The sequence below is a fragment of the Calonectris borealis genome, chromosome 12 (assembly GCF_964195595.1).
Source record: "Calonectris borealis chromosome 12, bCalBor7.hap1.2, whole genome shotgun sequence".
Classification (NCBI taxonomy): Eukaryota; Metazoa; Chordata; class Aves; order Procellariiformes; family Procellariidae; genus Calonectris; species Calonectris borealis.
Genome location: NC_134323.1, coordinates 15087312 through 15110060, shown reverse-complemented (window position 1 = coordinate 15110060; position 22749 = coordinate 15087312). Strand labels below are relative to the sequence as shown.

Here is a 22749-nt window from a genome sequence, read left to right as displayed (position 1 = left end):
AGCTTCCTTACAATGAAAAATTGTACAAGGAGGAATAGCTCCCCAAGGGAAATAACAGAATCCTCCTCACTGAAGAGTTCACTCTATTGCACAGGATGCTAGATAATGTATTCTAAGGGAAAACCCTAGAAAGACAGGAAGATTAACTAATAGGGTAATTTGTCTTTCCCAGCTGTAATTTATTTGACTCTAAGTAGTGAAATACTGTGATGCTGTCATGATCTTGTTTATGATGATTAAGGTAAGGAAGAAGGAAAAGAAGGTTATTCACACAACTCAGTTTTAGGCTCAACTGGCTAAATTAGACACCTAGTTGCACTAGCTTTTTGCTCTATCTAAGGGAGGAAGACAGAATTGCCCTCTCATGGGATCCTTCTTTCTTGGTTAACCAGAGACGAATCCAAATTAAATCAGCCTGCTAATGTGAATGCCTAAATTTGAATCATATGATTACTCTCTTATGTGTATGTACTCGAAATAGGCCATACCAGTCGATAATACTAACCCTCCAGGAACTTCAAGCATGTAAGTTGGCACATCAACATATACGACAAGTACAAATCTTGCAAGACTTTTGTTTTCATTTACATTGTTTTCCATATATATACACAGCCACGTGCACTTATATACTCATATAGATGTATACACTTTCTGAAATAAACTGCAACTGATATACTTCATATTCTTTTTTTATATCTAATCTAAAAGATTAGAGTAACAAAGCATTACTTGTTTGTTTTGCTAGTTTGCTTTATATAAGCAATGATATGTAACGTCACTGAAATGCACAGAAAAAGAGATTTGAGAACCCAGTACTCTACAGACCTACAGGAAATGGCAGATGCTGCCCCAAAGAATTGATAGTCTAAATCAAAAGTTTTAACACCTGAAAAATCTGGCTTAATAAAGGGATCTGAAAGAATCAAACAGGAGCAGCTTAGTCAACAGTAGGAAATAACCACTGCAATAAATTATGAAATACCATGCAGGAAAATGCTAGAAACTGTTTCCTGTCTCCACCAGGAAAATAATCTTTTCATATACCTGTGGGATACTAAGTCAGGTTTAGCTCCATAAACAGAAGAGGAATCTGGTTATTTCTTCCAAATGTTACATATTTCTTAATGGAATTTTTAGAATAGATAGTTTAGAAAGTTTAAAAAAATTTAATATCATGCAGTATGTGTATGAGTCAAAATCTCTGAACAACTGAATATCCTACCACATGTAACACAACAATGTTTTTAGATTGCTCAAGTGTCATTTTAAGGACTTTTTATAATGTGAGGGAAATGGGAAAAGTATATTGTATGCAAATGTGTAACTGCAGAAATATGAAAGGTGCTTGCTATGCATAGGAGAGGAGAAAAATGCCTTCTGTACAGCCCACAGACAATGGAGCAAGCTAGCAGCCTTCAGCATTTTACAAGCTGTATAATGAGGACTGTAGGACGCATGGCTGTGAAATCTAATAAGCTGCATATTTTACAATTTTTTGTGCATAAACTAATTGTTTTAGGACTCTGATGCTGCCTTTTTAACATGACCTTTTGGAAACAAAACTGTTGTACATCAGAAAAATATATTTAGATCTAGTGATATAGATAACTCTTCGGCAATTATCCTTGCCGATGTTACCTACTGCTTGTGTGAATCTAATAAGAAAGGACACTGCCTTTTCAGTTTTAAGGTTGGCAGTTCTTTCTTGCTACAACTTATAAGATGGTGCCATTAGAGAGCCTGCAGGTATTCCTTTATAAATTCCCCTGGGTGGCTGTTTGTTAGGATTAGAATACAGTCTGTAACATCTCAGGCAACAGTAGAAGGGTAAAATGTATTTTATGTTTGGCTTAAAGAATTATGTTTTCTTTTCATGTTATTTTTTTATTCTCCCTTTAGATATCACCCTTACTCTGGAATATTAATTGATATTTGTGAGACATGTGGGAAATAGCTATTCTTTTGTTCAGGACTTTTTCAAAGACTGCTTGTCTCTAATCAATTGACTATTTCAACAGCATTCATTCTGTGAGGTCCCCAGGCAAAGACAGTAAAATTGGATGATCACTGTGCACTATATTTCCAAGCAGGAAAAAAAAGTACCATAAGGCTTGTTGATTTCGATGGAAGTTTCAGGTTATGCTCAGGTGTGTTGTATAAAAATAAAAATAAATAATAAAGTAGCCCTGGCTGTTTACTGCAGAAATTCTTTCATTTATAACTTTCTGTTGTGAAAACAGAAAACGGCTGGTATAATCTTGCAGCTTTGACGCTCTGCTTGCTGTGTTTGGTAGAGTGACGCCTATAATGCCAGCAACTGTATTCCAGGTTGCAAAAGCAGACTCTGAAATATTGCCCCCTCAGGCCACTGCAGAGCAAGCATATGGCAGCAGAGACCATTTGGGCCCCGGGGAAAGGGTACAGTTGAATCAGCTGCCCAGCGGTACTCTATCGGCTGATTCATGAGAAAGCCGTATTGACATCAGCTCCACAGGCAATTGCTTATCTGTATTCATGAAGAAACATTAAGTGCTGCAGATTCAGCAACTAAACAAAGACGGAGGTACCAATTTGGGGCAGGGTGGGGAATGACCAGTGCCAGGAAAAAATGGATTCTGAATTGGATCTGAATCTCATTTTCCCAAATGTCAAGTGTGTCCATCAGAGACGTCTAACACAGGCCATCTGAATTAACAGAGTTTGAGGAGTATTGGTCCCCAGCATTCTAAAGCTAAATATTTTGTGTTAGCAGAGTGATGTAAGTTATACTAATAAAAGCTTCTGTGAAAATATTACCACACTGAATTTAATTTTCTGACCCAGAACTTTCTACCTTGTGGTTAGAACTTGTCTACATTTCCCACAACTGAAAAAAGAGAGAACACATTCCAGTCCAGTTCTGTGGCATTTCATAGAGCCTCAGTCTGGCAGAAATCTGCACTGGTCTGCTTCCTCTCATCTGTTTTCCGCTTAGGCATCATCCACTGGCCAGCAAATGGGCTCATGTCACAAGCATAGCTGTCAGGAAAAAAGAAATGGCACGCTTTCAAAGCCAACAAAACAAAAACCCTACCAATGCTTTAAACATTTTTTTCTTCAAAATTTGAAATTTGGGAAAATTGTGAAAAATCCTTGCTAAGAGTAGATTTAAACTTGTAACCAAAAAAGAATGTATCAGAAACCCGAGTCAAAGACTTATTTTCATATAGTCACAGAACAGAAATACAACAATGTTTGATAGGTACAAAAGAAAGCAACCACAAAGAATTTTAGAAGCAGAATATCTGCAACAAGAACACGATGTTTGTGACTATGAGACAAGAATCATCTGGAAAAACAACAGCAGGACAGATTCTTGTAGATTACACAGGACTACAGAAGCATGCACCTAAGACTGACAAAATTTTCTCTGCTCTGCCCTCATATGATCAACATACAGCTATGTCTGTCTGTCTGTCCTCATCCTGTGAAACAGGAACATCATAGGTGTATTCCTCTATATGGAACTCCATAAGGAACTATGACTTCAATTCTGATCCAAATGGCTTTTTTCTGAGGAGTTTATCTTCACTATGTGTCATTTGCACGACGTTCCTTTGTGCAAAGGGAATGCATGTGTGCAAAAAATGAAAAATTTGTGACAAATTGCTGACAGTTAATAGAGAGGAAAAAAGGCAGCTTTTGTCTAAGAAACTACTACACATTAATAGCTCCATACTTTGTGCAGGTAATTTAGGGCTTATTTCCAAGAACCAGACAGTGTCTTCACAACCTGAACATTCAAGTACTTGCTGCCATTGGTACGAAGTATTTTGAGCAATCCCACTGATTTTAGCAATTTTGTGTAAAGTCAATGAACTAGCTTAGTACACTCAGGACAATACAGGTTAGTGCAACTACAGGGTCAGATTATAAACCCCGAAAGAGCAATATCATAGCTTCATCCATGGTCCTCAAGCTCATAATGGTAATTTAAGAACAATATAAAAAGATAATGATATTTTCAAATCAGACCTCACGAGAAATGGAAAATACAAAAATAATAGCATATACTCAGAAATATGTTTTTTCAAAGCTCAATAACAAGTCAAATTAAGGAGGAGACTGTCTTGGTTTTGAATATATCCTAAGCAATTACTTAAGGTTACTTATGACTTTGCTTTTGGAACCGTGTCACTGTCACACAGAATGTACAAGAAGATTTAAAATACATGCACACTCACTAAATAAATCTCTCACGTAAAATGCTCTTCAGCACCACAGCTAGTGAATTTGATTATGCACAAGATGAACAAGTAGAGGAACAAGACAACATGAAGATATACATTTTCTAACAGCTGTTACATTATTGCCATATTTTACAACATCTGTTTTTTTCCTTAGCTTTTGCACTCCCTTTGCATTTACGCTTTGGGCTAATTTGTAGTTGACCCCAGTAATATAGTCCTTTTACTCTACAATTTTGTGACAAACTATCATTGATTTAACAGTCATGCTCAGTGCCTAAAAAATCAATGAATACATAGGAAAAAAAAAACCAGTAAGACAGTGTAGTTGATCTTGATAACATTTCAGGTCAGGTTTTTATCGCAACTTTCTAATTTATCAAGTTACTTTTATCACTATTCATATCAGACATTGCATGTTGATTTCATATTCAGCAGATTTAGTCCTTTTAGCAGACAATTTGTAACTGGAAGAGAACTAATAGCTTTGGGACAACTGGAAAGAAAAGCTACACTGTGTACAGTGCGCTTCTACTATACGTGGCTATACTAAATAACTCTGCTCTGCTTTTGGAAAAAAAAAAAAAGAAGATTGAATGATTTCTTAGTTACTTAGTTAGGGGGTGTAATCAAGGGCAAACTTTGATCCAAAGAAAAACACTGCTAAGTAGATGTGCTTGTGCCAAAATTAGAAACTGATATTCTGACTCAACTGAAAGCCTAAACCCTTTCCAATAAAGACCTTTTTCCCCCCAGTAAATAGTTTTCATGGAAGCATTTAAGGACAAAAATATTATTCTAAGCTTTTTCACATTGTTAATATTTTCAAGTGTTAAAAGCAAAAGCATTTCTAGAGCAATAGCATTCTGAATTGCACTGTATGTATTTTAAGATGGGTTTTTTTACAACTGTCAGAGAAATTGTTAATATTTGGAGACTATTAAAGTTTGTCTGCTTACCTTAATTCAGGCAAACTATGAGAGAATACTCTTCCCTTTGACTTTTGTTCTTTTTCCATCTGTGTCCTTTTTTATTTCACCAACACGTTTGTCACTGTACTTCTGTCGTCTTCTGTCTTTCAACATGACACTAGCTGTCTAAACACTCTTGGCTTCACTAAGAACGAAATCAAGAAATTTCACTCCTCGTTCCTCTCCTGAAAAAAAGATCCTGAGACTATACTGTTGGGAGACAATATCCACTTTTGCTCCCATTATCACCTCTGCAGCATGCTTCCAGGGAATTCATGAATCTGTGTGTACCTGAGAAGGCAACACAGAAACAGAACATACTCCGGGGTGTGTGTGTGTGTGTGTCTTTTTTTTTTTCCTTTTTTTCCATTTCTTTTCTTTAAAAAAGCTACAGAACCAGTTCCAATTACCCCTGTGGATCTTCTAAGATTGCTCATTCATTTATATAATATGCTATCTTCATTGCAGGCATATGTACAGAGCTTATAGACAAATGGAAGAAAAAAAAATAAAGTCACAGGGTTCTTCCTCCCACAAGCTTAGCTGAATCTCTTTTTAAAAGGTTTTAACTGGGTTTCATCCCCAGTGTGTCCCTTTACATCTAAAAGTGATTAAACAAGATTTACAGACAAATTAAATTATTTCCTATTTGTGAAATGCAATGCTGTTACAATGAAGTGATTCCACAGATTTTACTTTTTGATCTTTAAGTCCTTAAGAAAATTAATATCAGAATTAAAAGATGAAAGTGCTCAGTTTCAGCAAAGAACATAATCTCCATATACACTATTAGCTTTCACAAGCAAATTCATCATTTTGGAGCTGGGGAACAGAGCTTCCTATGTAGATTACATAGGAATTACGTAAAAAAGGAAAGGAACACAAGGATGAAATAAGGAAAAATTCAACTTAGTTCTCAAAATTTCTTCTGGAATGTGCTCCTCTATTTCCTCAAAGAGAGAAATAAATTATTTCAAAATAACTCTGAACACAGTGACGATACACACCATTCGCTACACGTGTGGGTGTGTGTTCTGTAAAGACAGCTGAAAAGTGAGCATCATTCCTACCGGAGATAACACAGTGTAATACTAATCGTCTTTGCACCAACTAGTGGGAGGAAAGCCATGCAAATCCTTCTCTTTTGTTTTAGAGGGAAGCAGGATTTTCCAGCTGATACATAACAAAAATCAAACAGGCTGGATTGTGGCCATATATGTGTGATAATCTCTTATACTGGCATACACACACATTCATACATATCACATACAGAAAGTTTGCATAGATACACTATGGGGATATGAAAACTGCAATGTTCTAGACAGTCATGCAAAAATACCACTGACGTTCATTTAATACATCTCTTCTGGCAAGGAACATGAGACCAGTAACTAATGTACCTATCAGAAAAACTGCACTGTGTTAGAACCTCAACATCACATTACAGAATGATGAAAGGTTAATGCGTTCATCTGGATTTTATGTGTCGCTTTCCACAGAGGCCCAAAAATAAAATGCCTTGTACTGCATCCTCGTTACATAAGTACTATATATATAGCATACGAGTTCCTCTTCTGTTTCAGAGCAGTTAGAATTGGTATAAGCATGTTGAAGAAAGAAGAGGTTTAGCAGAACTTTGTTTTATCCTGAGTAAGAACACTGCCTAGTAATGACTGTGTTGTAGAAATGTCAAGGCTGATATTAGCAGTGGGTGGAGATCTCTTTAAGGGGAATTAAGTAAGTGGATAATGGAAGTGAAATCCTCCTAGTGTGGCAAAAAAAAAAAAAAAAGTTCCTTGAACTCTGAAAGGAGACAGTTTTCTTATAAACATTATAGAGGAGTTAAAGTAATTTTAAGAGGACTAACAAAACTTAAAGGAAGTTAAAATAATTTACGGAGCATCATTTAATACAGCTCTTGATGTTGCTACCTGTGGGTTAAAAGAGGCAGGCAGAAGGAAATAGTAACAGCATTAGTGAAGGGGTAACATTCTCATCTTCAACTTTCCAGCCTTGAAATTTGGTTCCATCAGAGATTAAGACACAGGCTTGACTGCATATGCCGCATAAATTTTACACTCATTCATGACCCATGTAATGCAATGGCAACATACGCTGAGTTTTGAAGCGGGAGCTGAGAATTAGGTTTTGTTTTTCAACAAAAGAGAGGAGTGTATGTTTGTGCTTCTTTAGAGAAATAGCTTGAAAACTGCACCTCTAGGACTGTCACATAAAAAACATGCAAGGTTCAGGGATCACAAAGGATGAATGTGCAAAACTTGCATAGTTTCAGTAATAAAGGTAATAAATGGTAGACCTTGAGATAATCTGTAACAAATTTCTACCTATATATTTGTGTTGTTAGAATAAACTCATTTTGGACCAATGCAGCCTAAGAATACGTAAAAACGTGGAACTACATGATTTCAGATGCAGTTCAGGGAAGAACTGTTTCTCTTTCCCCCACCATGTTAGGGGAAACAGGTGAAATAATATCCTCCAAAAGCCAGCCCCTTTCACTATTCCCTAAGCTGACATCTATGTCCAGGCATTGGTCATTTCTTCTACAATCATCTACTATGAAGTTTCCCCAGATAAAGTTTTATCTTTTAATTCATCCCTCATAACCTTCCTTTACATTTTTCCCTCCTCTTTCACCCTAACACTTTTCTCAATTGTTTCATGTTCCCTCACTATCGTTAATGTTTTACCTTTTATTCTCTTGCTTTCATTGCACTTTTACCATCTTTTAAACCTTATGTTAACCAATTCACTAGATTTTTATTCATCTGATCTTCCGACTAGTTTCCTGTCAAAGTTTTCAGGTTTTTTTTCCTCATCTTCTTTACAGTGAATATTCCTTGGATAGGGGCCATGTCTTTATTAGGGTTATAAATATTGCTCATATGCACAGATATAAATTATTTTTATAGTAGGCTTTGTAATCACAAACCATCTTTTCTTTTCTGCATATCTCTTCATTTTCTTTTTTTCCTAGAATACCAAACAAGTCCCACTCATATAAGGATTAACTGCCTTCAATTTCCCTTCCTCCTTCTCCTGCTCCCTATTTTTTTTTTAATTTATTTTATTTAATTAAGCCATTCTCTTGCCTAGAGCTTGGCAAAAATATCTTCTGAAAGCAGGTCCATATTATGTTTGTGCTGCTGTATAATTAAAAGTAACTTAACAAATTAAATGTATGTTTTGGTAAAAGAACTGACATGCAGGCTTGAAAATTCACATATCAGTTTCAGCACAAGCAATTCAATACAACCAAGATTAAAAATCTGTTGGAGAAGTGCTGATAAAAAAAATGAAGCCTCAGGTATCACCATCTAGTCAGCACACCATCCTACATTTGAAAATGACCTGGTACAACTCATTGTACTGAATGTGAGTGAGAGGATGGTTCTGGCTCCTCACGTTCCTCCTCTTTTTAACTAAATAAATCAGAATGGTGTTTTTTAAACTTTTTGATAGGGTGCTGCTTTATTTTACAAAGTGCCTTGGCACTCCTTCAATTATCTTGCTTTGACAGATGTAGACAAATTGCTGAAAAGCACATTATCCTCAACCAAATACTAGAAAACATTAGAATTCACTCTGCATTTCATGACCAGATTTTGGTGTCCTGAATTCTTATATTACTCTGAAATTGACTCTTTTGGTTTGATGGGTTTACTTCCCTTTTGGTTTAGTGACAGCTAAAGATCACCTGCACTCGATATGTATATATCAGTAGGGACTGAGGACCTGAGTACGTAAATATGTACCTCTGTGAGTACACACTTATATATTTGCAGATACAGAACAAGGGACAAACTATGCAAAAAAAAAAATCTAATATATTAATCCATGAGGAAATAGATTCAGACTAATCCGATAAAATGAATAAATATAAGTGAAATGTATTAAGAAGATTATTTCCTACTCCTATCTTTTTCTCCCCTTTCACACAGTTAATTTCCCTTTTCACCATCTTTTTCCACAGCTTTCTCTGTTTTCCCCTTCCATCTTCTATGCAAATCCTATGGCTAATTGGTTAAGTCCACTCTAGAGTCTAACCATCAATTCCCAGATACAGCATCTTTCATTTCAATGTTTTTGGCTGATTACAGTTGCACTTAGAGGAAAACAAATAAGTATGTATCAACATACTGCAAGTGCTACATCTGTGTATGAAAATACACAAACAGATAATTAAACATCAACAAAATATCAATAGGATTAGAGTGTCATGTTGGAACAAATCTTGATAAATCCTTCTCAATAACAATACTCTAACTACAGCATCATAAGGGAATATAAATTTAGCCTATTAAAGTGTTGTTGGACAAAGAAAGACACATTAATACATCTGTTAGTCATTTTCTTACTACTAAGGGACTCTACTATTGTGCTGCAGATGAAAGCTTTGGCCAAGAAGAGATTTGAAAGTATGCAAATTAATGCTAACAACACAATAAATATCTTATTATTCATCAACAACTCAATGGCATACTAGCATAGTTTAAACCGTGAGTAATCAAGTTCGTTGATGTTTAGACATACATACCTACAACAGACATTTCTGGAACCGTGGCATGATATGGACCATCAACAAACTCTGGGGCATTGTCATTGATATCTTGAACCTTAATAATGAATTCTGAAGGAGGCTCCAGAGGTTTGTTTGTGTCCCTGTCGACTGCTTGAGCTGTTAGAGTGTATTCAGCTTTTTCCTCACGGTCCAGCCTTTTCATTGCATGAATGTCTCCAGTCTTGTCATTGATCACAAAGATTGTTCCAGCTCCATCTCCTGACAGAATATACTTGATTTTGCTGCTGCCAGGATCCAGGTCTGTGTGTAACTAAATGGAAAAAAAAAAGCATTTTAGAGACAAAAATTACACCCAGAAATTTTTTTCGCATTGGTCTAACCATACATTTTGTCAAGCTATTCTTTTGTACTTCAATCTTAGCACCAGTGATCCGTATCTCAGCTTGAATACATAAGGGAAGTAAGGATTTGTATGCATACTAATCAAAAGTGAATGTAATCATAGGCATAATTAGACTTTCTATTTAAAAAGCAGCTGTTATATATATTTTAAATCCCTGTTCTAAAATGTAAATGTCTTCAGAACTATTATCAGCCAAAATGAGCAAGCACAAAATGTCCTTAACCTATTAGATCAAAGGGCAAATAAAGGATTAACAACAATATACATTTTAATCTAATTTCTTATTTTTAGTTATTACTTTCAGCTTATTTTCAGGTGACAGAAAATGGCTGAACACTGGCATGTTGTAAATGTTGTAATGGACAGCATTCACAGAAATTTAGAACCATATCATAACTCAGCTCTTAGCAGAACTTAAAAGGTTCTAAGATCTTTATTCTAAAAGTATCTCCCCTGAAAGAAAGCTTTGTTTCTTACCAGAAATGTAAGAACCATCCTTACACATATCGCCTCATTCTCCTCAGTGCCCCATTAGAAAAAATAATATTTATATTGTACCTGGCTTTTCAAAAAACAAGATAGGATTATAATAGAATCTGAAACAGTACAGAAAAAATAGGTTTTCTTCTTTACTTTGAATTTTTTTGTTAATTACAAGCCTGAACTGAAGAACATTGGAGACAAACAAAGGACTTCCACTGATTTTTTTTTTGTAGGCTCAGAGCCAAGTACTAAATATCAGATTTTCTCCAATAATTTTTAATTTGCGAGGGCGAGCGTGCCAATTGGTGGACTATATGTATTAGTATCAATACATTAAAAAATACAGGATAACTTAAATATACAGTAACAGTGCTTTAAATTCTATTTACTATTCAACCTAACACACTCAATATGAACAATAAGAAGTGAATAACATATCATTAAAAATGTAACTTGCATTTATTATTATTTATCTCTGCCTCACAAAAGATAGTCTGAAGGAAATAGGTACAACCTGTTTCGGATAGCTGCAACATGACTTACAACAGCTACTACTAGACTTGCTCCTGTTTGCTCATTTTTGTGCAGACAGCTCAACAGAAATCGTTGCTGGTTATACATTTTACTCTTCAATTGATAGCAGTGGTTGCTAGGGCCGGGCAGCATTGTCATTTGATACAAGAACCTGTATTAGGATATTAAATCCTGTGTTAGGATATTAAAATAGGTGTGGAAAAAAAGCCTTGTAACACTAGCTACAGCCAAGCCACAAGTAGATTTTTACGTCATACCACAAGTAGGCTCTGCAGGTTTTTCAGTAGATAATTGGTCACATACAGGAATAAGAGCTTAGAAAACTCGTTAACAGTACCTTACAAAAAAGGAATCTCAAATTGTTGCAATGAGCATAGTGGACAATGGCAGTCACGTTTGATTTTCCAGTTATCTGGTTCATTATACATACAAGATCCTGGGCCACCAGTGTATTCTCTGCTCTGCAATAACAGCAGAACACCCACTGACTACAAGAGGTGTAACTTCATCCTCTGTGTTTTGCTGGGCAACACATTATTACCACACCATTGTTTTAACAACTTTTTAAAAGCACTTTAACTGTGTGTGAATATGAATGACTCAATCCAGTTCACTCTTCTTAACCAACCCACATGAACATACACATAGACATCAAGTGACAGCTGAGTCCTTTTTCCAAAAATTCAATCTGTTTTTCTTTTTGTAGTTGCCATCAGTTTTTACTTGAGAACAATCAGCATAATTTATGTTACATTAATTTAAGTTAACAGCACTCTCCTGTTGGTTGGTACTGCAGTTTTGCCTGCTCAGTAAGACATGTTAATACAACTTTTTTTTTGTCTTAAATATTATTGTCCTTATGGGCAGGATTATACTCCATCTAGGTGTCAGCAGCATAAAAAATTATTTTCAGGGTCTTAGAGCCTGTCAAGATCAATCCAGAATCTGTTTGTGTTTTAAACAGAGTGTTTATACTTTAAGCATCTGTTTGATCCCTGAATAAAATCTATACATTATTAACATTGTATATGAAGGTTTTGGCAGAATATTCATAGCTGAATTACAGTGATGTCATATCACAACATTGTCTGGACACACACAACTCAGCAAAGCAATTGGGAACACCTCACTTCACCCAACTACACAGAGCCTTACAGTGAAAAACTATAATCTGAATTTCTAAGGCGGCACTGGCTGGATAAACTAGATATCCCACACAGATATTCGAGAATGCTCAAAGATTCTCCAATTTGCTATTTGCTAATAAATAGGAGACGCTGTCAGTATAATCTCTGGTGTAAGTCTTACCTGTATTATTCAACAGAAGTTATGGTTCATAAATCAGTTCTGGTATAAATTAATGTAGAGCTATAAAACCTCTGCAGTGCTAGTAAGATACCAACAGTTAAAATGAAAAAGTCTATGATTACTATTAATTATTTCTTCTAATAAGTTAAAGTTCTTTTTATCAAAAGAAAGAAATAGATATTGCTATTGCTATGTTTCAAATGAAGGGCTAAACATTAAATAAAAAGTGGAAGAGCTAGAAGCATTTTATAATCTTGAAGTTGAAACCGAGTCTGATTAGCGGAAGATCAGGTTTTTTACCCAAAGATTAATAGTGGCAAAAATGATAGTAAATTTTTTTTAGTTCTTTAATAAATAACAAGTCATAAATATGGCATTTACTGAAATCATATGTACTTTTTATGGTGAGCATCCAGGCTTAAAGATTAAAATATCTTTTCTAGGTTTTGAAGTTCTTACACTCTAATATCAAAATATTATAATAAATGACCTATGGAAGAGCCATTTTTCCAAAATCATTTCATTGTTTGGATTGAGGATTAAAACATCATTATCTACTTACAAAGCTAAATCACAGAACTGAAGTGAAATTCTAAGCCAGAAAGCATAGTATTTTTTTCAAGTAATATTTCCTCTCTTCTACCAGATGTGAATGATAATTTACAGCAATCGTCAAGCTTCAGCAAGCTGTGTTCATGTGAAGGTTAAAGATCATTAAACACATAATTATATAGGGTCTAGGTGAATGATAGAGAGGCATAATGAATATGATAAGTGAGTATCCGCTTCTGCTGAAAACCCCTCACAAATGTTGTGAATGTGAAACTGCTTTCCACACCTGTAGCTTTATTTGTTGCGCCTGCGCTTGAAAGCTGACCTCTTATTTTTCAGAGCAATATTGAGATATGTAACAAGAATTTCTATTTCCACAGGAGACATCTATAGCTAGCCCTTATGTCCCACTACTAGACAGCATCCCAAAACAAACAGAAAAGCATGTTTACTGGAAAACTTAATCATGTTCAGAGTGACTGAAACTCACTTCCTTTATGTGAGATTCAGTTAATTAGGCTTCAAAGGACGTGAAATCTTCCTCCATCACTGCCTTGCCTGCAGGACTATAAATTCAAACATCTCTCTCCCTTAAACCCCATCACCCAATTCGTGCCTGGATTTATAGCAACAGGAGAGGTTTTGGATCCTCTCCTAGTTCTAACGGTGATGCAGACGCCCTGTATTAATGCCCTGCTAATGGTTCCCATGTAGCCTCAGCACAGGTCCGTTCCTAAAAAATGAACTTCATTCAAAATGAACCCTCTGAACACCACAGTTTATAATCATTATTAACTCCTTTGCTATTCTATATTATAATACAGATGATAATCAATGAAGCCAGTATTAATGGTAACAGCACACAGTGTACTTCCACAAAACTAACATTATTTTCACTAATAATGAATGCATATCTAAAAGTATTGCCAACACACTATTCAAATATGTAACATATATTTATAGTCTCCCACGTACATACATTACAAACATGCATAATTACAATCAATGCAAGAGAAATTGCAGAGATGAAACTTATTCAAAGAGCCTCTATATTCTTCAGATGTAAAAGTACTGCTCTGCAGTAATAAACAAATACATGAGCATGTTACTGATATTAGATTCTCCTATTCCACAGATATTTTAACCACATTTTTGTAACAAATACTTGGTTCAAAACTATGTACGCAACCAAGGACTTAGTGTATGGATGAAGGTTGCAAAAGCTCCAAGCTAGGTTTGTGAAGTTCTTTGGCAATTCTTAGTACACAAAGAGATTTATGAGTCTCTTCAGCAGATGGAAACTGTCTCACCTGCTCTCAGTCAGCTACCTGGCAAATCAATGGTAGTCAAAACAGCAGCTTGCTCAGCACAATGACTTTCATGTTTAAGCCATGTGTTCACCATCAGGAAAGTACATAATGCACTTGGGTCTGGTCCATACCCAGAATTAGCAGAAAGCTGCTGACTGGCCTTTGTAGTAGGATTGGGCACTTCAAGTCCTCTCCAGGTATGTTGATGCACAACTTGATATAGACTAGCCCGTAACAAGATGCATCATCAAAGGGAGGATTTGTAACCCAAATTTCCTCATATTAGTAGAAAGGCATAAATATATCAATAATTCACAAGGGGGGGAAAATCTACATATTATGAAAATGCTCCTGGACATTTTTAATTAAGAAAAAAGAAGAAGGCATTATGTAGTCAAGTTTTTGTTTGAGTTTGTTAGAAAGTAATTAATTCATCCTCATGTGATTACAAGGGAATTACCCCTTACTTGTTTCAAGGGAAAAGGCATAATCTGCCCGTAAAACTTCATTTTAAAATTTGCGTCATTCTTCTCCTTCCTAACTCTGGAATCTTTTTTAAGGGATTAACTAGTGCATCGCTGATTTTCACCTGATGTTACACAGATACACACACAACACACCAACACTACCCTAATGCTTCAGGTTGTTCTATTTTTTACCTATGCCTTGCAATAAAATTCCTCATTGATGAGGCAGACTCCATTTAATGAACTTAGAGACAGAATTTTCAGCATGTATGACTCTTTTCCAAAACTGCTGGGTTCTAAGAAGCTCTAGCTCATTCTGTGAAAGTATGGAAGGATTTTAGTGACTTTTACAATCATTTATATGTATCAATGCTTTCAAAAACTGTAATGCACCTTACTCATCATGTGCCTCTCTCTGTATGTGACTTTGCAGGGCTTTTTTTTCTAAAAATAGGAACATCATTAGGTGTTACAGAAAGTTTTTGTGTGTATTGTTGATGTGCTCTGACACATAATGGACAATGAGCACATTTATTGATGACCCACAGTTTAAAAAATCATTCACAATTATACTATTATAGATAGATTCAATTCATTTGCACACAATGCAGAATTAATAAAGTGAATGTAATTTCAATTTAATAGAATCTTTCATTTTCTCCACAGGCTGATCCTATCTTTAGTAATGGGAATTATAGCTGCACAATGGGGAAGAGGAAAACCAAATATTCTGCATTATTTTTCAGGGTGATGACAAATTAGGGCACAGACTTGATGTACCTGACATAATGTCAGTACTTGGAACACTTTCAGAAAGGAAACAGACATGTCCACGGATCACAAAGGTTTCATTTAAGATACGAGAATCATGTAACTTGAAGCCTCTGGAGTAACTGTCAAAAGACATTACTGCTCACACTTCTTAGCTGCAGTTCCATAACCATATTCAAAGAGAGTTAAAGCAATAATATCCCTAACACTTTCATTTAAGAATGTAATCTCTGCTTTTGTCTGCCTCAGTTTCCTACCATGTCATTTGAGTATCTTTGATTCCAGATGGCTTCTTTTATGTTTCTGTTTATTCTTTGCTTCTGCTTTTTTATTCTATTTGATTTGCTAATTTTGTCGCTGTTTATATTCATACTGCAACTGTGCACAAACTGCTTTTCATTGCTTACCTTTTGGTATCATCTTATAATACACTAGAGTGAACTGTTGTTTAAAAACTGGAGACAAGATTGGGATCTAACAATCTGTTTGTTCTAATTCACTGACGATGACCAACTGATGCAGGAAAAGAGCTCAGGAATGTGACTGAATCTTGATCTAAGGCCTCCTGGTTAGAGCACCACTGGTCCTTTCTGTACGTGTCATGTATCACCTTCCTCACCAGGCTGAAGTAATAATTTTTAATATATATTTTCACTCAGTGTCTTGGGAGAACAAAGATAGCTGTATCTGTTTTTACAGATGGGAGGAACAGAGGAAGAGATAAACCCACTTTCAGTCTCACAAAGATCCATATTAGGAAAAAACATCCAGACCGTACGACTACCCAAGCCATTCCTAAACAGCTCTACACATTTATCTCCAGTTAATCATAGTATTAATTTTTAATTAGGATTGTTATGTATTGCCAGCGTTGTTTCACAGAAGCTGTTCCCCTGCCAGGGGAACTCCCTAAGAGGGAGGAGACCATGCCCCCAGATGCAAAGTCTTCCCCAAATCCACAATCACATGTTCATCTTCAGTGGTTGTGATGGCAACAAAGACAAGGTAATTTGTTTCTACTCTTCGCTATCTTCATTCCAAAGTACGGTCTCAGGTTGATTTTTCTGTATATATTTCTCATATACCTTGCTTCTTCTGAATCCTTATGTTAAGCCAGATGATAGCTAAAGCTTTCTGTTTTCCTAGTTCTGGCCTTGGCCCTTTCCATTTGGGAATACCATCTGTCTTCCCTTCTGTCCTGAGAACACTGCCACCACATATGACCTGTGTCCCACCGCAGCTTGGACTGCCGCCTTTAGTCATTGCTTTCTGCAGCTATTTAACGCCCAAGTGTCCTGTGTCAAGTGGCCTCAGATGGCTGGCACCTTTTTGTAGTTGGCTTTCTGCCTAGCTTGAGTTCATATAACTATTTCTGAACCCAGACTGTTGTTCCTTTCTCATGTTCCAGGAGACACAGCTCCTGAAAAAAGGTCTTGATTTTTTAACCCAACTGTTTCTGATACTTGGAAACATGCAATGAAATTGTGTCATATTGCCAAAGAGGAATCCTTTCCCATCTCATTTACTTCTCTATTATTTCATCCATAGTGTACTGTGGTTCACCACAGGAGATCTGAAAGCTGGGTATAGAGAGCCTCAAAAATTGCATGCAGTTTTAGTCTTGTAAAACATATTCCCTCTTCTGTGTCTTTATGGGGAAAAAAAGTATCTGTCTGTCATCTCCTGCTGTTTGGGGTCAAGCACTTACATTAACAATTCCAGTGCTTCAGGCATTATAATTAACAGTGCCTCCCGCACTTGTCACTCTTTTCCCAACTCAGTGAAATAGCAGTAAAGCCCTTTACTCCCTCCCTCCATCTTGTCAGTCTTGGACACAAACTGTGCTGTAGTTTCTGCTACCTGTAAGATTGTGTGAAGTCTCCAAACATGACTTCAGAAGACTGTTCCCTTTTGGCTGTTAATTTCTACTGCCAGCAGAGTCCGTCTTGCTGCTCCCTCCTCGATATAGATAAAAGACAGGGAAGGCTGTAAAAAACCATAAGCCATGGGAATTTCCCATTCAACGTGCTAGCCAGAAGTTCGGCAGTTCCTATATACCAAATCCTTCTCTTTTGTTCCTTTAATCGTCATCATCTTATTCACACTGTTCTGAGCTTTTCTTCCGTGCTGTTTGAGCTATATTTTTTCTTTCCTCTTTAAAAGCTTATTATAACTTGCTAGGCTCCATTCTCAGGCACAGAGTACATCGCACTTGAGCGCAAAGACCTCTTTGTGTTTTTCAAATTATTTTCTCAAGTGAATGTCAGAGCAATATCTTATAATACATACTCTTAGGATTGCAGAATACAAATAAAAAAGTTAATCACTACATATGCACAGCAGTAATTTGAAGGCTGCTTACAAAATCTGTCAAACTAGACAAGCTATAGCCTAGATCAGTGAAGGGAGCAAAAAGTGCAATAGGCCAGTGTGGTCAAAGGTGACAGGATATTTCTATTTATTTAAGCATATTTAAGTTTTCATGATTTTACAATCCTTCCAGGCTCTGCTTTCAGCTGCCCTGGCTTCTGATCATGCTTTGCTCACAATGATTAGGAGGATCCCAGTAATAATATATTTAACCTGTCTTCCTTCTTAATAAAAGGATTTCAAATCCATGCAGAATGCATTCTGTTATTTAATAATATTTAATAAAACAAACCTGAAAGCATTAAAATACCTTTTTTGAAGGTAATTTTTCAAACTTAAGATGACTTCTTAGCATACTTCAGTGTCTGAACATCAGGAAGTAAGTACTGTCTAAAACCACATGATGTGTAAAGCTGGCAGTGCAAATAGAAAGCTCTTTTCTAGCAATTGGCTGTCAAACATCTACAGTGCAGAAATACAAACATCAGCTATGCAGCCAGCTCTGAGCTAAAATGGAAAACTGTTGAGAAGGTAACCGAGTGAAATAAAGAGAACTGAAAAATTAAATTGTGAGTACTTACATACTGATTATCTTATAAACGATCTGCTTACATGTGATAATATAACTTATTTTTAGTGTACTTACACTAACCTGTGAACTGCGCACATGGATACAGTATAAATTTTTTCGTACTGAAAATATTTTAAGTTACCTGGAATGTGAAAATAAACACAGCTAGGAAATGCTACAAAGCAAATTCCTTATGAGATGTCAAACAAAACATTAGTTCTTCAGAGTTACTATGTTTGCAGTTACATAGTAACATCAGTGTCATACATCAGAATAAATAGATATAACATGAGAATAATGTGATTATTTTTCCCCATTTTCTTGCGGTTAGATGTTTATTAGGGATAACTCATGCAGAATTATAAGTTATTCAGAAGAACCTGGTTGAAACTAGTTATTATGATTTCATGCAGTTTCACAAGGAATCATTTGCCACATCACTTGTGTGGTTTTCAAAGCTTCCTAATGTAATTTCCCATGCATTTCCACTAAGTCATGCGTTCCTGTGAATTTCTTACAAACTGACTTGCAAAGGTTATGTCTCTCATAATGCAATCAATTTGCAATACCATTAAATTTGAAATATTTTTTAAACCACTAGAGATAGATCATAGCTTCTGCCTTTGTTAATGCTTTTCTGGAAGAACACAAACCATTATGCATAGACAATATTAAATATGCAGAAATAAACAACTGTGCCCACTTCAGCGGGGTTTGATATTTAGTAAAGTATTACCTCTGATTCTCTAGCAACTTGTATTGAGCCTTGCAGTCCCCTTCTCAGTACATATGGAGACTGAAGTCTCAGTGACAATTATCACTTTCTTTGGCACATCAGATAACCTGACCTGTTTCCAAGGAGGAAAAAATAGCAGTGCTATGATTATAAGTGTGGGCACTGTTTGGAGTATTTATGTCATTCGCTGTAAACACCTAACCTACCTGTGATTCAAACATCCAAAATTTGGGGTCAATGTCCCATCAAAAAAGAAACTCTGTCTCAGCATGAATACAGACAAATTGTATACAAATCAGTGTCACAAAACCTGTAAGTGTGTAACGTATGTCAATCTCAAAACAGCCAGAATCCATACAGACTTAGCAATGATTTAGTCTAGACCTTTATCCAAATTGTCTGAGCTCATGGTGAAGACTACTGGGGGAGGCTGCGGGAGACATCTGTACTAATTTAATGATGGTTGAATCACTGTCGGTTTTCTCTACCCACACAAGCTTGGTAGAATTCGCCAATCACAGAGGGATACGAGCACAGAGCAGCCAAAACCCCAGATGGTCCTCTCCCCATTCAGCTGTTCTTCGCATTTCTCTACCTTTCTTAGAAAGGACAGGTGACCAGCTATCCTGCACTAGTATCTTTTGGTGTTGTGAGTAGCAGAGAAGATGCACAAACAAACTAGACTGAAGTTAAGAGGCAAAGAAACATAGCATGATTTCTCAGGATCTCTTTTCAAATTATATGTGTATTCCCCCTCCCTCAACGAACTGATTATTAGGTTGCCCACTAAAGAACATAATGGCCATAAAAGGAACAGCAAAAGGAGGGAAACAGCTGCATAAGGGAGATCCTTGAAGATCTCCCAGGACTCTGCTGAGGTTTCTCTAATAAAATGAGTTTAGATACCTATTGGAAGGGCTCAGATGAAAAAAAAAAAACAAACAACAAACAACTTCAAAAAGATGAGAAAGAGGTACAATATTGAGAACTGAAGTTTTTAAATGATCCAAATGATACCTTAGATACAAGAATGACACAAAATCCAAATATCTTATGTACATTCCTGCTATTTATCTGAAAGAACTCTACTGAGAGAACCAAATGACAGCTGGTTAGCTGGGCAGCTGACAACTGCAGAGTCAGTACTCATCTATAAATAATGATTATTAATTACTTGTATTACAATAACACATAGAGGTCCTTGTTGACACAAGGGCTCTGTTATACTGTGTGCTGCAACCTTCTCTGAGCTTACTGCACTGTCCTCTGGTGAAATAGCAAATAGCTTTTTTTCCAGTTCCCTTTTTCTGAAAAAGAGACAAGGAAGAATGAACCCAGAATACATAATTTTAGAAATGAGTTTCTAAGACACTGGCTAATTTCTACAATTACTACCTATGGATTCAGTATGGCTCAAACTCATGGAAAAAATGTGGCTGAATTCCTGCATCATCCTAAGATGATTTTTTAATTTTTTTTTTTTTAATGTGAATGGTTTTAGGATCTGGTACAAGACCGAGGAACTCAGTAGAAGTCTTTGTCTCAAATTTCAAGGGATACCGGACAAAACTCTTTATTTGAAACATATATAGAGTTATAAAGAAAGATACAGAACCAAAGACACCCCCCAAAAAAGAAAAAAAAAAAATCACAACTGACATCTATTTATTAATTCATATTATGACTCCATAATTTACAGTCCAATTAAATTAAGAATTTACCACTAGCCTACAAATTTATTTTTTATACTTTTCTGATAACTAATAGATCAGGCGTAATTGACTTTCATACAAACTAGATAAATAATGAGATTAACAATTACCTGACTGTGAAATAATAAAGTGTTGAAAATAGCAAGAACCTGAAAGTAAAGTAAAATATTTGAGGCTATTTGTCAAGTCAATAAAGCTGCCTTTTCACATTTACTCAGGATATAGGAGATGAAATATTTTGTTTGCCTATGGAGATGGGATCATTGGGTATGTAAATGGACATTGATGGCAAAGTTATGTATGATATTCTTCAACAAAATATTAGCAACATAAATGCACTGTTGCTCAGTTCTCTTAGGGATATTCTGACACAAAACCTGATACAGTTAACAAACATTATCTTGGCTTACCAAATGTTAAATCTTTTTTGACACAAATTGGGATCATGGCCAGTCAAAAATCACAATCATAGCATGATTATTCCAAACTTTTTTTTCCACCCATACTGAAAATTCAAAGCCATATTAAATATCTCAGTACTGACCACAATTGGTTTCTGAGTTTGTATATGTTCATCAGCTGGACCATAGTTCTCTGTATCAGCTATGCCAACTTCACTAACGGATAGCTTTTCTCAGAAAAAGACAGAAGCCCACAGGACGAGAATGCTTGGAACTGTAATTTTCTCCAGCCTGGTGCGTAACTGCTTCTGATTCTACAGCATCAATGTTAGCAAGGTGGCTAAACAGGGAAACCCCACGAGTTCTCCAGTCTCCTTTTCTTTTTCTGTATGTGCTATGAGAAAGTATGACATAGTGGTAGAACAGGCTCAAACGTTATTTTCAAGAAAAAATAGTTAACCTGAATATAACCCTGCCCTTCTAACCAGCACAAAACCCAAGCAATCTCAACCTGACAAAGAGAAAACACACAGCAATTTTAGGAGACTGCAACACTTACATTTCCTATAATAGGATAGAAATTCGTAAGAAAAGCAAATTCCCCGAGCAAGCTATATATTCTGCTTTTGTTTCATATATTATTGATACGCAGGTTTAACAAACAGTTCCAAGTCTGTGAAAGAATCCAGAAAGACTGAAAAACTCTTATATTTGTCAATTGTTACGAATAGGTGACGAACAGGCCCTTACAGATGAGTCACATTCATGGAGATTGTAGTATGCAGAAGTATTGCTAGAAATCACCATTTAAAGATTCAGTTCCACTGCTTGATCTGTGAATACCATGGATTTCTTCCAGTTGACCTGTAACTTTAAACCTTTGTATTCTGTTTGCCAGTATGGTCAGTCTCTCCTCAGTCCAGTTCTAACAGTTTAGATGAATACTACATTAATTCTAACCATTCTCTAGACCTGAACAGCATGTATATTTGTAAGACAGAATGGAAGATAGTAGTGAAGTTCTATTATATACAGTGTACTTACTCTTTATACCTTTAAAAAGAACTTCAATGTAAGAGTTAAATAGTTAAAAGTCTGGCTTCTGTCCTTTATCAATAAAAAGGAATGAGGTTATGCAGATTAGGTGATGGATGATAGAAAAAATGTGAGAAGACTGTAAAAAGCCTCCATCTAAAGTGTGCTACATTGTCACAAGAAAAAAAAATCCTCCTATTTCAGCTTTCTTCTATCTGCTGAGATATAGTTCCAAAGGGATGGTGGTAGCGAAAGTAAAAAACCAAACATCACCCAGTTTGGAGGATGAAAACAACCAAGAAATAGAAATAACTAGAGTAAATGAGCGGGAAAGCAAAAAAACCAAAAGGAAGTAA

General features: G+C 35.9%; 1 protein-coding gene across 1 annotated transcript in view; it reads right to left on the bottom strand.

Annotated features, from left to right (window-relative positions):
* Positions 1-22749, bottom strand: part of CDH8 (cadherin 8) — a 140556-nt gene that overhangs the window by 91735 nt on the left and 26072 nt on the right. The window contains exon 2 of the mRNA XM_075161449.1: positions 9756-10050. Within this exon, the coding sequence (XP_075017550.1) occupies positions 9756-10050 (295 nt within the window). The remainder of the gene's footprint in view (positions 1-9755; positions 10051-22749) is intronic.